At 35.9% G+C, this 16,413-nt stretch overlaps 2 protein-coding genes across 4 annotated transcripts in view; one reads left to right on the top strand and one right to left on the bottom strand.

Moving 5' to 3' along the window:
- Positions 1-4,598: 4,598 nt before the first annotated feature.
- The window catches only part of LOC106176878 (uncharacterized), a 23,139-nt gene continuing 11,324 nt past the window's right edge, over positions 4,599-16,413 (bottom strand). For both annotated transcript variants that reach the window (XM_013559442.2, XM_087016699.1), the window contains exons 7-13: positions 13,352-13,452; positions 11,814-11,983; positions 11,436-11,567; positions 9,184-9,960; positions 8,757-8,838; positions 8,477-8,576; positions 4,599-5,284 (exon numbers count right to left, since the gene is read on the bottom strand). In XM_013559442.2, the coding sequence (XP_013414896.2) occupies positions 5,230-5,284; positions 8,477-8,576; positions 8,757-8,838; positions 9,184-9,960; positions 11,436-11,567; positions 11,814-11,983; positions 13,352-13,452 (1,417 nt within the window). In that variant the 3' untranslated portion in view covers positions 4,599-5,229. The remainder of the gene's footprint in view (positions 5,285-8,476; positions 8,577-8,756; positions 8,839-9,183; positions 9,961-11,435; positions 11,568-11,813; positions 11,984-13,351; positions 13,453-16,413) is intronic.
- Positions 14,945-16,413, top strand: part of LOC106176880 (uncharacterized) — a 2,289-nt gene continuing 820 nt past the window's right edge. The window contains exons 1-3 of one of the 2 annotated variants that reach the window (XM_013559448.2): positions 14,945-15,134; positions 15,380-15,589; positions 15,936-16,140. In XM_013559448.2, the coding sequence (XP_013414902.2) occupies positions 15,472-15,589; positions 15,936-16,140 (323 nt within the window). In that variant the 5' untranslated portion in view covers positions 14,945-15,134; positions 15,380-15,471. The remainder of the gene's footprint in view (positions 15,135-15,379; positions 15,590-15,935; positions 16,141-16,413) is intronic. The other variant, XM_013559447.2, reaches the window with a different exon arrangement.

Here is a 16,413-nt window from a genome sequence, read left to right as displayed (position 1 = left end):
TGCCCAAATGAACTTTTTATGTCGTTTTTAAATAGTTCCATTAACATAATTTGCAAGGCAAAAGATGGGTTAAGAAGGATTGCTAAGTATATGACCGAATTAATGAATAAAGAAATAACAAATGATAAAATACTACTTCTATTTGTAGTCCTCTCTTTCCTCCTCCTACAAACACTAATAGAATAAAACAATTAGCCTATTATAATAAAATGTAGGCTGTTAATCACCATAATCCTTTTCTATCAAACCTTTCTGTTTCTCTTTATGTTAAAAGCAAACCGGGAACTATGACTATCCAACAAGTCTCCTCTATTTTTTTCAGTTCTAGTTGGAGATGATAATCCCAAGAAGTGAACTTCCCCTAGAACAGAAGGTATTGGGTCGTTATTATTTCTTGTTGTTCAGGGTTCACGGCAGTACAGGCAGACCTGCACCAGAGAAATGTTAGTACAAGTGAGAGAAAAATGTCCAAGGCCCAAGGAAATGATGATTCAAACCGGACTTTGATAACAAACCGTCCGGTTACTCTTACGCCAATCTCTTGTTTCGTGTTGTGCAAGCGCTCGAACAGTTCGTCAAGCACATCGTCGATGACGCTAGGCTTGGTCAGGGCCGCTTACCAAATAACTGTTGCCTCAGAGGTTGATAATACACACTGACGGAACCAATATAGCAAGTTTTTTATTCTCTCAAATATATACATGTTAATAGCATCAATTTATCAATTCAGGAAGTATCTTTTTATAATAACATGTAAAAATATAAAATTATAAAATAAAGATTAAATACGTTGCTTTGCATCAACATTCATCATTTTCATTCAAAGCCCATTAAGATGTTTCAAACTCATCTTTAATATCTGAATGAGGGAAATCAGATGAAAATGAAAATTGTTTCCATTAATTGGGCAATACCAATTAACACCACTTCCAGGCAACTAAGGGCGTGTAATTACCTCGCTGACCAGGCAGTTTTCCTGATTTCAATTTACAACCTCACCTTAGAAGACCACATAAAAGCACCTGAAAACGGATTTATACTTGCATTAGGCGTTTTCTGTTCGATTCGATTTTAGTTTACGAGATGGTTTGAAAAAATACCCTAGTAAAGCGTTCGCTTATACTGTTCTTCGTTTCCCCTGCATTTATAGTTTTTGCATGTAAGAAAAATAAAAACAAGCAAAGCATAAGTGTTTTTTTTTAGTAACTTCTGTCATTTTCTCGTTTTGTCAATGAATGTATCTTTATTAACAATATTTCTCCAGCTTTTTAGTCATCTTAAACCGACTTCATAAAAATACCACCGTCTCAAGCAAAATGTGTCCTATTCTAGTCAGAATAAGTAAAATATGAACAAATGTGAAAAGGTAAATCAAAGGAGTAGTAGTGTTTCGTGGCTGTGAAATATTGCAGTAATATTGCCAGGTAAAAGAAAACAAAAACAAATTGCGTGACAAGCGATTAATAACAAAGGAAAACAAGAAAAGGAAAAAATCAATGGCTTTTACAATCATTTGTAAAAAGTTGCCTGCCTTGGTTTGCCTGGTCTATGCATTGGCATAACCAGCCCCCTGCCCTCGTATAATAGCTAAAACACACACGCTCGGTAATCTGGGCACTTAACAATTATCTGTTATTTGGACAAGTGTCCGTGTGATTGTGTAGAGCAATTATTGGATTAGCGTTCCTTCTTATGCCGAACTAATCAATTATTGTTCTGCACCGGTTGACCCTAAGGAAGTGCAGGAGCGTCAACAGGAACCTGCACTTAAAAACCTGTGAGAAATCAAAGCCTGCTTCTGAGAAATAAAATATAAGCATCGTGTTCAACAAGCTTACAAACAGATATTTCTTGTGATCCGTTTTCTTTCGAAGGCAAAAATTTCCCATTTTACATGTGTTGTCTTTTATCATTGAAGGTATTTTTGAAACAAAAAAAGACGGAAGGACATGAAACAAGTTAGGAACGGTATAAGAATGGAGAATGATCGACTGTAATTCCTTTTAAAACCAGCGATTAGTGCCATATTTTTGAGAAAGAATTTCTCTGTAAGTAAATGCATTTCTTAAGATGAATCTAGATCGCAATAAAGGGATAGAGCAACTAACTGTTTAAAACAAGTTGTTTAGAGTTGAAATAGTCGCCCAATCAACTTCATGCACATGTCTAGATCTAACGTTATATTATTACCGATATTTCAGTTTTAGTCAAGTCGGCTTTGTTTGAACACCATAGTGTCGAAGTACCAGGCTTGAGTTTCATGTCTAATTTTGGACTTGAGTCAATGATTATCGAAATTGAGCATCACTGTTATCAAAAATTCTTGTCATGTGATTTAGAAAATGGCTTCCAGCGTTACATAATATACTGTATTTGGACTTGTGTGAACAAGAAACCTTAAAAAGTATAGTTCTTCCGAATTGTTCAAATTCAAGGAGGTGTGGAATGTGTGGTATTAAGTAATAACATCGCGAGACATGTGGCACATTAAAGATAAAAATGTCTACAATATGTTGATGTAATGGGGCATACGCGTGATCACACGATTACAACATAGCCACATACATCGCATACCTCTTGGATCAAAGAACAAATACCTAAAATCTTCAACAACAATTCATTTTTCTTGGTTAAAAAATCACGTAGAATAAATTTCGCCTATTGTTTGGAATTCATTTTCATGCCTGCATTCGCTGTATTAAATTACAGAAAAAAACTGAAAACTAGACAACAAAAACGGCACATATACAGACAAAAAAAACAAATAAACTGATTCAACATGGATGGCAAGGGTTTTTAAAAAGTTCTCCAAAAAATCAGCAATGTTCACATCAACATCGGGTACGGCCTGTCTAAAAGAAGTACGTGTTACCAAGGAGGTACATGAAATTTTTCCTTGGTTCAACACTGTTAACAGCCTTGTTGTTTTCCTGGATGTCACAGATACTTGGTGCAGTTCTGTATCGACACATCTTTTATTTTTTCTTTAAAAAAAACCCTTGTATACAATGGAACTCAACAGTTCACACAACACGGGCATTATCCTATGAGAGAAAGCCATGGGGGTTCGGTTGGTACATGTATATTTGTTTGCCCTATAAGGAAAGTTTCGTTGAGCGCATTAACAGATGATCCGTGGACTAACTGATCCGTCGACTTAATATGGCCGACCCAGCTTTGAAGCAAGCAGCTTAATTCCCTGATGGTCTCCCTGCCTCCACACGCGTCATTAAAAGGATTAAATCTAGGCCATACTTAGTCTGCAGATCAACTGGTTCTGAATGCACTCATTCACTTTTCTGTCAGGCCATGGTGCACGCGCAGCATCCTTCTCTAAGGCACATCTCTACTGACTCAGGTTTCTTCTTTTCTATCTTCCAGACGTTTTATGTTTTATCAGCCATATATTATTGGTCCCATGTAGTAGTGTATGATTGTTCTTCTTATTTCTATTGATATGGTTGGATTAGTCATTTTTCAATTGGTCAATTTTTGTTTTAATTAGTCCAATTCTTGAGGATATTTCTGTTGTGATTATAAAGTATTACTGGGGGCATAATAATTTCTTTGGCTCAACAGAAAAGGGATGTTAAACAGTTCTTTAAAAAGCCTACTAAATTGTATAAAAGTATGCCATCCCAACCAAAAATAATAGTTGGTGGTACAATATACACTTCCTCAGATTATTTCAAATAAATAACCACAGTCAGTGTTAAACTGATATCTAGCTGGCAGAATTTGCAAAAAAAAAAAAAAAAAAAAAAAAAAGGTTGTTTTCCAATTTCCAACGATCTTGTGTCATTCCTCGGCCAATGCAGTCCATTATCTTAGTCTGTCAGATGTGATCCTTGTATGTCAGACAACCACTTAGTAAATTAGACTTACTCAAGCAGTCTTCCATGGTGTGCATGCAACATACCAATAATAAACACAACCTTGCTGTCCCTAGTCATCATGAAAATAAAATAAAAATGAAGTATATCCAAGAGGCACTTGTGTTAACCTTCAATCTGACATTGCTTCAACTTTTGAGTTGAATATACGAATCATTACATATAAAAGAACATGCCTCAATCTTGAAATTCACAACAAACATCTCTAATATTGGTGTTATGCATGTAAAACTTTTATTATAACACTTGATTAATATGAAAACTGCATAGCATTTATATCACAAATATATATATATATATATATATATATATATATATATATATATATATATATTAGTTAATGTGACTATCTTTCTAATACCTAAGCAATTTGTCAATCTCCTGAAGTGAATCAGTGCAGTTTTATACACCACTTGATGTTAAAAGTGTTTAACACATCCATTTTGCTCAGGATCACCAGAAGTTTGTCTCCAAATATTTTTATGAGCTGTATGCCAGTTTGTGTCATGATGTTAAGTTTGGAGGACTTAAGAACTAAAGAGCATAAAATGATATATTTTGTCAACATGAAAACTGATTAGGATGAAACACCTTGTAGCTTACTGCAATTAAATGTTAGGCGCTTAAAACTGATTACATTTTTAAGAGAATTTTTTGTGAGCAATGATATGGAAGTTCTGTTCTGAAAGGTGTTAGAAAGAACACTTTTGTAGCTTAAAATGATATATTTTGTAAAAATTAGATAATTGTTTAATGCACAAAACCAATATGAGAGCCTATTTAATAAATAATATGTCATTATTGCCTTTACCTTGGTATTGTCCTTGAGGAAACAATTTTTTTTCATTGTAACACACAGAAGAAAAAAACCTGTTATGACAATTTTTTTAACATTCCTCATGATGTTAAGTTTGAAGGACTAAAGAACTATTTGGCCAAATAAAAAACAAAACAAAGTAAAACAAACAAACAATGCAATGACAAGTCAAAAGCTGTGGAGTAGCTTTTCAAAGTCCTCCATTGTCATAAGGAAGTACAGCAGATCTGTTCTACCTCAGTGTATTCAAGTATTTCAGTACTAAATTTATAAATAACTTTGGACTCAAACATTTATCTCAGCATGGTTTCCTACTACTAACACTGGTATCAGATCTTTATTTCTATATCAGATAAATGTGTCCAATGCTGCTTCTTGTAATTGAAATCCCCAAAAGTCCACTTTGTCACTTCAATTATATCAAATGTACAGCAGTCACTTGACATGGAATTGGATGCATTTCAACTGTTCCTCACTTCCTTGCCATTGATGTCCCATCTCTGAACTGGCTTGCGGTCTTCATGGTTGCCCCTCTCTTCCTCTGAAGTGGTGTTCCAGTAGATTATCAATCTCCCTAGAGAAGTGATGAACAGAAAAAAGTAATGGTACATGGACAAGCATGGTCTGCAGGATCACAGGGACTGTGCCGCCCCCCCCCCCCCCCCCCCCCCAATTCACCTCCCTTGACAAACAAAACAATGTGGAAAACTTTTTATCTCTTGGTCATGCAAAAATACAGCATGTGTCATTGTAAATAGAATTAATACATATTAATACATTGAACACAATGAATGATATATACAATATGAAACATTGTCTTTAGTTAAGTTACAGATATGGGCATTTTTACAATCCTGGGCTCCTTTTTTTCCCACCAAGGGCCAAAAATAGAAATCATTATTGTGTTGAAATTTGTACTTTTCTTGAAAGTATAGACCTGAAGGGTATAAGAAATGACAATCCCGAGATAAAACCTTGTGTATGTATAAAGATATGATTATTTGAATTTTGAAAATCATTTTTTTAATTTTCATAAGCTAAACCTTGAAGTGTGTGACTTTTATGATAATTTAAGGTATTGATCTCCAAAAAACCACTTAGTTTTACTCAGAGAGTATTGCTCTTTTATGTATTTGCAAAAAAAATGGATGAAAATATCCAAAATTTGACGAATCAATGATATTTTGTAATTTTCCTGTTTCAGTATTAAATGTGACTCTATGAAGTTTTTGATTCTGAGATATTCCGAGGACTTCTGTACTTCACTTTACCTTGCATTAGTTCTTTATGTTATGCTTCATGATTGTGTAAAATATTATTTTGCACAGACATGTGTGCTAATTGCAGTGTCATGTTAAAATAAATGTCCTTTCCGAAACATCCCTGTTTCGGAAAGGACATTTTTTTTAACATTTATGATATTGTTTTTATAAAGTAGTATCTGAGTTTATAAGTTTTAGGTAAAGTCTATGAATAACTGGACAAAATAGGTGGAAGCTGAACTAAAATTGAAGTCTTTTTATTACATTTTGTGCTTGTTTTGTCTATTCTGTACTAGTAATTCATTACTGGAATTTTATTTTATTAAATATTGATTCTGAGATATATTCCAGGTATTCTTTACGCCATTATACCTTATTCCAGTTTCTTTTGTTACAGTTCATAGCTGTATAAAATCTTATTTGACAATGTCAGATTTACCAACAGTAAAGACATGTTTAAAAATATGTCCTTTTAGACATGTCCTTGTTTCGGAATGGACATTTATTTTACATTTATGAAATTTCACTTAAATCTCATAGTACGTTGGTTTACAAGGTACAGGTGAAGCAATTATTGGACAAAATATGAGTTAACTAGATTAAAACTGAACTGTTTTTATTACATTAATTGGTCATTTTGGAAAGTTTTTGATTCTTTTTTTAAATGTTACTCCATTAGTATTTGATCATGACATAAAATAGAGTCTTCTACACTCCATTATACCCTATTCTACTTCCTTTTGTTACAGCTCATAGCTGTATAAAATATTATTTGACAAGTCCAGGTTTAAATTTAGTAATTACATTTTTAAATATGTCCTTTTAGGCATATGTCCTGTGTTTCGGAATGGACATTTATTTAACATTTACGAAATTGCTTAAATTATATATATATATATATAATGATGTATGTATATGTTATAAATAATCACAGGAAGTTAATTATAACCTGTGTCTGCCTGCAAGCACCTCTGTAAACCGTGCCAGTGAACTGACTCTCGCAACTTTAACATGTGTAGCCTCATAACTATTTTCGAATACTTTTATGTACATCATAAGTAAGAAATATTTAAAGTAAGGTAAGCCATATTATTCAAAATTATATTCTACATAAATTTGATGTGCTTCCCATCATCCTCTTCCTCATGAATAATAAATGAGCAGACCAAAGAGTAAACAAGTGTTTTAGACAATGTGTTAAAAAATGTCCTTTCCGATACAAAGCATCCAAATTGCCTTTATTTCTATTTATACTGATATAATCTCTTCAGTTAATTGTTAATTCAACTTTGAAATACATGAACTTTGGGAAAATATGCAATGGAAGTTCTAGTAGATCCAAAGAAAAGATGCTGTCTCGCAAAAATGAATTTTTTTGTTGAGGATATATATAGAAATTTAAAAAGATACCATTGAAGAAATGTTTTTCTATTATTTTTATGTCATATGCATGATGCTCTAACAGTAATTTGCTTATGTCAAGTGAAACATACAGCATTAAAGACAGCATTCTCTCTGTTTATAACATTGGCAATGTAAAGGTACTTTGTTTCGGAATGGACAATTTTTAACAAGTATCTCAAAAAAGGCCACAATTAAATGTGTTTCTGTGCACTGGGGTTTTCTTATATAAAAATAAATATCACATGTCCTGGGCTTTAGAGAGATATATATTGTTACAGGCTAGGTGTCAACATGTTCTTTTTATGTAAGAGAAACCCAGTGTTTCGGAATGGACAAATTTAACGGAAAAACACAGTAGGGTTATTTTGCACTCCATGTCAAGCTCCAGGATCATCTTGCAGATTTCATTATTTGATACAAACAATACCAATACATCCAAATAATGATTAGTATGGTTAATTATACTGTATGTTTTATGATATATTTTCTGAAAGTAATTTATTTTTGTTTCGGAATGGACATTTCGTTTAACGGAAATACCAGCATGCCATTAAAAGACTTTTTTTCTAGGATACACCTCTCTCTTGTCAATATTTAAACTTTTTTGCTTCCACCATACTACTGAGTGTTTTATAATCCAAAAAAATGCAATGTCAAACACTGTTTTAATTTATTTCAGATTGCTTTTTATTTCATATCACTAAAACGGGAAAAATTATTGGTCATTTTTCGGACTTTGCTTTAGCATAACTTCGGACTCGGTGGTGATATTTGGTTTCTATTTTCAGTGTTTATCTTCACTTACACCATTCTCTAACATAGTGATAAAAGAATTCTTTGATCATATGTATGTAATTTGTTAATTAGCAATATGTGGGAAAATCTGAAAAGTGCCCAGGATTGTAAAAATGCCCATATACAAGTATCTTAATACACCACATCTGCTGCATATACCTAATTTCTACTTCAACCAACATGCTGAGAACATGCGTGTTTTGTTAAGTCTCCACAATTCAGTATCATGGCCAAAAATATGCTTCACTTTGGGGTGCAATAAAATTTTTGAATGTTTACAATTGTGGCAAAAATTTCAATTCTACCTCAGCTGACTCTCATAATGCCTTCTTCTGGACCTCAACATCTGAAGTAATTCATCCTCATGAAATTCGCTGTCATCAGTTGACAACTCCACGCTGATTTCTGAAATAAAAGATGGATTCCAGTATCAGATGCTGCTGCAAAGTTTACAAATAAAATAGGTTAACTCAGACAGTCATAGACAGAAACATTCAGCAAATGGGGGAAAACAAAATGTGACTCGAGGTAAAGATGCAAAACATTTCAGTTGTGTTAGAGGTGACTGTGTGTGTGTCCCCTTACCTTCCTCAGACTGCTCTGCTGGGCATGCCCCAGAACTGGAACTGCTGGCTGTGGAATTGCGAAACAAATGGTCACTGACAGCCTGCAAGTTAATACCAAATTGTAAAGCAGAGTTATTCATCAGGTTACTGGCATCGCATTCATAACAAGTAAAAACAAAAGGTGCTTGTCAAACACAGATGCCCCCCAGCAGGGCAAACCTTTTTCTATTTATTGGTTAGACAATGCTTTTGTGTTGAATGTCGCTGTGATCTTGACCTTTGACCCAATGACCTCAAGATAAATAGAGGTCATCTACACCTGATGAAGTCCTTTCATGTTGATATTAGGTTAAAAACCTGGCAGTCTACTGCACCTTGAGGTAATATGTATTCATCTACTGCAATCATAAAAAGAAAGAATTACTTTGATGTGAAAGTGGTATCACCTTTCCAATGGCTGACTGCAAAACATCAACTTTGGTCCTGTGTCTGGGACTGCTGGCTAGTGTTGGGTGTGGCATACCATTCTTTTTCATTGACCTAGAACACTGTGATCTACCTATACTGTTGGCACTTCTGCTTATCTCCTTATATCTGGTACTTTTAATGGGTTCATTTTTCAAGTTTTTATTGACATAATTTTCTTTTAAAGTATAGTTTTTTTCCTTTAAATGTTTTTTTGGAGTTTGCTTGCCATATTTTTCATTACAAGGTTTGTCAGTCATATTTCCATGTAACAGTGGAGGCAGATAAGTATCAGTTTCTGTCTTGGATTGCTTTTCCTTTTGGACATTATCACTTTCATCAAAGTATTTTATGAGATTCCTACTCCTGCCTTTACATTTTCTATTTGCAGCAGAGGAAGTACAATTACGTGTTATTTCACTGTCACTCAAATGAGACTCAAGTTCCCTTTCTGGTTGCTCTTGACTAGATATCTGGGAGCTGCTGCCATCTTCAGGGCATATTTTAGGACTGTGTGGACAAGGCAGAATATCACAGAGCAGATGAAAGTGGGGTGACACACTTCCCCTGTCACATTGCTTCCTCTGCACACTTGGGCTGGCAATAGGGCTAGAGGGGGCAGAATGGGCATGACTAGCCCTAGGGGTTCCTTCTTGTCTCTGGGGTGCGGCTGATAAACCTTGGTGTGCTCTTTTAGGGCTGGATGGGGCTGACCTTGACCTTGGGCTCTCTGGTTCTGTCCCACACGATTTGTCTGCCTGAAGATAAAAACAGCTTCAAGTTGGCACATAGTTCAAGATTTTATTAAGAAAGGCATGCACTGAAACAAATAACCACTGAAAGGTTTTTACAGACAGGGTTAGACAAAAACTAAATCACTGCATTTGTTTTGGATAACAGATAAATAGCTTTTGAAATGCAAGTTTTTACTCGGTGTTCCAAGAGTTCTGGCCCTGTGACCTGCTAGTCTAACATTACCATACCCTTGATCTGTGTTCCAGAGTTCTGGCCCTGTGACCTGCTAGTCTTACGTTACCATTTCCTGCTCTGTGTTCCACAGTTCTAGCCCTGTGGCCTGCTAGTCTAACATTACCACACCCTTGCTCTGTGTTCCAGAGTTCTGGCCCTGGGACCTGCTAGTCTAACATTACCATACCCTTGCTCTGTGTTCCAGAGTTCTGGCCCTGTGACCTGCTAGTCTTACATTACCACACCCTTGCTCTGTTTTCCAGAGTTCTGGCCCTGTGACCTGCTAGTCTAACATTACCACACCCTTGCTCTGTGTTCCAGAGTTCTGGCCCTGGGACCTGCTAGTCTAACATTACCACACCCTTGCTCTGTGTTCCAGAGTTCTGGCCCTGGGACCTGCTAGTCTAACATTACCACACCCTTGCTCTGTTTTCCAGAGTTCTGGCCTTGTGACCTGCTAGTCTAACATTACCACACCCTTGCTCTGTTTTCCAGAGTTCTGGCCCTGTGACCTGCTAGTCAAAGCTTACCATACCCTTACTCTGTGTTCCACAGTTCTGGCCCAGTGGCCTGCTAGTCTTACCTTACCATTTCTTTGCTCTGTATTCCAGAGTTCTAGCCCTGAGGCCTGCTAGTCTAAGGGTGCAATCTCAGAGATTAAGATTGATCCAGAGATTTAGATTTAGATCGAACTAACTCCCTGGGGGTTCACGGTAAATTGCAGTCACCCGAGCGCGCACCATAGTTAATTACCCCTTTACAGCTTTTAGTAGGCGGGACAGACACTTAAGCCGGCTAAGCTGACAGTAATCTAGTGAGACTCCCCACAGGGATAGATAGATCTAAAATCTATGGGAATGGGGTCTAACCTTAACATTTCCTTGCTCTGTGTTGCACAGTTCTGGCCCTTTGGTCTGCTAGTCTAACCTTACTATTTCCTTGCTATGTGTTCCAGAATTCTGATCCTGCGGCCTGCTAGTCTAACCTTACCATTTCCTTGCTCTGTGTTCCACAGTTCTGGCCCTGAGGCCTGCTAGTCTAAACCTACCATTTCCTTGCTCCGTGTTCCAGAGTTCTGGCCCTGTGACCTAACATTACCATTTCCTTGCTCTGTGTTCCACAGTTCTGGCCCTGAGGCCTGCTAGTCTAAACCTACCATTTCCTTGCTCTGTGTTCCAGAGTTCTGGCCCTGTGACCTAACATTACCATTTCATTGCACTGTGTTCCAGTGTTCTGGCCCTGTTGCCTGCTAGTCCAACCTTACCTTTTCCTTGCTCTCTGTTCCAGAGCTCTGGCCCTGTTGCCTGCCAGTCCCTGCTCCAGTACACTCCTGTACTCTGTCTGACACTGCAAGCTTCTTTCTGAACTCTGCCAGTTTGTTTTCAATCTCTGAGGACTAAAAGGAAAATAGAAATAAACATCTGTGTTAAAATGCACTATATGTGCTTTGGGGCCTAGAAGAGGGGAGGGAGAGAGGGGCTTTTTCAATATAATGATGAAATAGTAAATTCTTCATCATTTAAACATTTTCTAAGAAATTGATAATGTGTTAAAAGTTGGCAGTGGAAGGGGCAAGGTTACATAACAGACACTGAATCTTGGCCTAGTAGGCACAAAGTAACACGGAATAAAATCCACACACCTCATATCCCTGTCCAGTAGGTGGCATACCATGTCCTTGTCGTATGCGTTCCTGCATCTGGTCCAGCCTGCGCCGTGCCCTCCACTGCTGCAGAATGTCCTGGTCAGTGCCTGGTAGGGGTTGCTGGATGGGTCCTGGCATAGGGGGTGGGGGCTGTGGTGGGACACGATCTGTGGCCATATTTAAAATCGAGATGTTAACATGAATCTGTGAGTTTGCTTTAAGTATGCTGTAAGGGTTTATTATCATCCAGATACCAAAAATGAGATTTTTCCTGCATCTAATTAGTCAGTAATGCATCTAACTTTGAGCCAATTAAAAACAATAAAAAACCTTAAAAATATAAAATATCACCTTTATATTTATTGTTGCATGTTTATATTTATTTGTTGCTATGTATGAGTACAGGCAACTCAAAGTTTTTGTCGTCATTTTAACACCCTTCTATTTTGAAGTGAGATAGCAATCAGTATGGGGCATACCTTCATCCCCAAACATGATTTTAACACGAATATTGGCATAGTTGTCTAAAAGTGTATGAGTGTATGTCCAAAAGTGTATGAGCTTTAAATCTGTCATTTTGGTTTAAACATTTTTGTTATGTAGATATGAGTCCATAATTACAAATTTTCTTTAAACAAATGTATTCATCTGCTTTATCAACAATAAAATCTGTATTAAAATCTGTATTAAATGGTGCCATTAAATAGGTCTTAAAATGGTTTTCATGGGTGCTCAGGTTAAGGAGAAACTGAGAAACAGATTTTTCCATTTTTACTTCAACAATTATGACTCACTCATAAGATGACACATGTAAATGTCACATAAATAAGGCACTAAACACTAAAAATTTATCTCTTACCCAAAAGAAAGATGTAAAGCAGTAAATGAAATGTTTTTGGCAGACACTTTCAGTATCCTTAAACTTATTTTTTAGTTAACAGGGTTTAAGTGTTATATCAGAGCAGCAACAAACATTGATAATGCTGCCTCTGGTTAAAAGCAATATTTTCAATATAATTCTAAACATTTACTTTGTAAACATTAGAGAAGGTTTGCAACAAAACCAAATTTTTTCTAAATTTTGGATATAATTTCTAACATTATTTCGTGCTGTTACAAAAGAGGTCATGAAACTTAATGATTTATGTAATGGAATTATGTTAAAATTAAGTTACAATCAACATAAAAAATAACATCTATCTGGGGTAGCACTAGAATTATTTTTCACTAAGCCAAATCACCACATTTTTGTCAATTTGATATCAAAATGGTTATAATTTGGCTAAAACATGTCAAATCAAGCCCTCTTTCTTTGGCTAAATTGGCGAGTGTTAGCGCTACCCCAGTCTATAAAACTTCATGGCTAATTTGTGCTTTGAACACAAAGCTACAGAACAGCAACTGAAATATATGAACCAACCAACAACTACATAGTCAAAATTGGCATTTGTCATTCATGATGCCAATATGAAAGATCTTATATCCTTACAATGAAAACCATGTACATATCAACAGAGTATTTGTTTGGCACTGACCTCTAGCAAACTGTGGTCTGTACATAGGTTCATCAAAACTACTGATGGAGGGAGAACTGCCCAGTCCCACTGTGCTGACTATAGCATCACTAGAACTGGCACTGGAAATATAAAACAAGACTATGACATCACTAGAACTGGCATTGGAAATATAAAACAAGACTATAACATCACTAGAACTGGCACTGGAAATAGAAAACAAGACTATGACATCACTAGAACTGGCACTGGAAATATAAAACAAGACTACAACATCACTAGAACTGGCATTGGAAATATAAAACAAGACTATAGCATCACTAGAAGTGGCACTGGAAATATAAAACGAGACTATAGCATCACTAGAAGTGGCACTGGAAATATAAAACAAGACTATAGCATCACTAGAAGTGGCACTAGAAATATAAAACAAGACTATAGCATCACTAGAAATGGCACTGGAAATATAAAACAAGACTATAACATCACTAGAACTGGCATTGGAAATATAAAACAAGACTATAGCATCACTAGAAATGGCACTGGAAATATAAAACAAGACTATAACATCACTAGAACTGGCATTGGAAATAGAAAACAAGATGATAACATCACTAGAACTGGCACTATATGTCTGAAAGGTTGTTCCTTTTAGGAATTTTCCTGCTATCTTCATCAATTTTTGAGTAAATACAAGTGCTAATGATTACCTTGCTGTTTTGGAAATCAGGTAGATATATTACTTTCATTTCCATGAGAGAAGCAATCAATTTCCAGCAAAGAGAGTACATGTTATTCTATTTTTTAGGAAAAAAGGGCATGCCTTTAAGGCATTCATAAAATTTACAAAGTTTATACAATATAACCGTTTACAACAACTTTAAAACCACAAACAGTCCCCTCATATTTTCCTAAAAGCCACACAAAAAGAAGTTGGTTAAAACTGGATCTGTATGTATCAGCATGGTTACATTGCAGAAATATATGTGCATGTGTCTGAAAAATAAGCTTCATGCTTGATAATTAACCAGTTTGAAAAAATCTCAAAAGTCAATGAAACGTGACAAAATGACCAGCACTTATTTACCATTGTGGTACTATCAAATTTGTGAATAAAATGAGAAAAAATCACATTTATGGAAACGTGTACCTGTTGCCTCCACCACTGTTAAGTGTATGAACCAGGCAACTGTTTGGCTTAGTCTCCACAGGCATAATCTGGGGTGTTACTAAAAATAACCTTGTCACACAAGCTTATCCTATAGCTATAATGCTATGCCCATTAAAAACCTTATGTTGAAAAAAACTAAATAAAAGCAAAGTTTGCCTGCTGACAATGTTTGCAAAAGACATTGATTGCTCACCAACTTATCAATTTTGTCAAGCATAACTGTACGTTTCATAAAAATAATTTCGAAATGCACCATACAGAAAAAATTTGAATCATAAACATTAAGCAACAACTACAGTGTCAACACCAACATTATAAAAATCGAGAACTGCACATTTGTCATTTGGAATCAACTACCCAGTCTGCTGAGAAATAAAAATTGTCATATGACAGACATGTGACACTAAGTCTATGACCTACTTTTCTTATCTAGGTCAAAGTAGCATATACAAGGTGGTTGTGGGTGGTAATCTATACCCTATCTGTAGCACTACTGCCTGACTAAAAGTAAAATAGTTTGTAATTTATGTTAAGTAACATTTTTTGTATATGATTGGAATTCTTAAGGGTAAACTGACCCCAGTAACTGATAGCTACACAGATACATACAGGCAGCAGGTGAAGACATATAAGGTAGGCTACATGAAGCAATGAACTATCCCTAGTTTCTGCCTAAGTGAATGTTATCTTTAGTGGCCTGGGTGAGAAGTGGTGACTTATGCTATTTGTTTCATTTGCTTTGTCAAAGTTATTTCAGCAACATTTATCATGAATACAGCCAGGTTAACAACCACATGTATTATACTAAGAACAAACATTGCTCTGTCAAGCAAAGTGAGTTCTCCCAAATACTGATAAAATGTGATGTCATGCCTTAGACTATGTGGAAAATGAAAACTGGTGAAGATCCTTTCTGAAGGTGGAAAATGTATCTTCCCTAGAGTACCACTCTCAGTCTGTGACTACAGCCATGAGTACAGTACCACATCCCGAGTACCAGCACATGGTGCTGAAAGCAGATGATCAGCAGGGTACATACGTCAGTCTGACACTACCTGGGATAGCATACGGGGACTTTGACAGACACAGTAAGGAGCTGTTTATTTATACTGTACTACATGTACACCCCTCCTCCTCTGCTTACAAAGTCATGGTTTATAAATTAATGAAAGTCAATGTACATGCTGAAGGTGGCATTTAAAAAAAAAATCTTAGATAAGTTCAATACCCATTACAGTCTAGGCATTCATGAATGAAGTTAGAAGATAAATGGACCAAGCTGTTCACTAGACCTTTCTATCAAAATAATAGTAACATGCTAGAACTAATACTCCTGTACAAATATTGCCAGATTTTCTCCCATATTGTTTGTGCTTGCAAGTACTTCTAGCTACACGATACACTGTTCAACTCTCAGTTATTTCACCTTTACAGGGCAGCTATCTCTGGAGAAGATCTCCAAGCTGTTTGAGTCTGCTCGTGTGTTAGCCTGGCAGAAAAAAGACTTCATCAACTGGCAGGACATTAGGAAGAAGCACAACTTGGGTCTGTTTTTGCTTGGAATAAACTATGATATCTCTCCTAAGCTGTACAGGCAGTTTCCTGTGGGGATAGCCCAGCCTCTGGAGTGTCGCACTGGGTAAGATACCATGGACTATAACAGAACTCTATTCACAAGTATACCCACTATCATAAATGACTATGTTTCCTATCTTTGGAAGATGCTTCTCAGCAAGTACTTGTAAAACATTTATTAATAGGCACATCATATATCAGGTGACAGAAAGTACTTTTATATAACTTGTAACCTATTGATTGATAATCAACTGATGAAATGAAGGAAAAGTTATTGTATTTTAACAATTACTTTAGTGATGGCTTAAAATGATTGAACTTTTTATAAATTATCTAA

This window comes from Lingula anatina, chromosome 7, assembly GCF_051362555.1.
Source record: "Lingula anatina isolate TDL-2025a chromosome 7, LinAna3.0, whole genome shotgun sequence".
Taxonomy (NCBI): domain Eukaryota; kingdom Metazoa; phylum Brachiopoda; class Lingulata; order Lingulida; family Lingulidae; genus Lingula; species Lingula anatina.
This window is presented reverse-complemented; position numbering and strand designations above follow the sequence as displayed.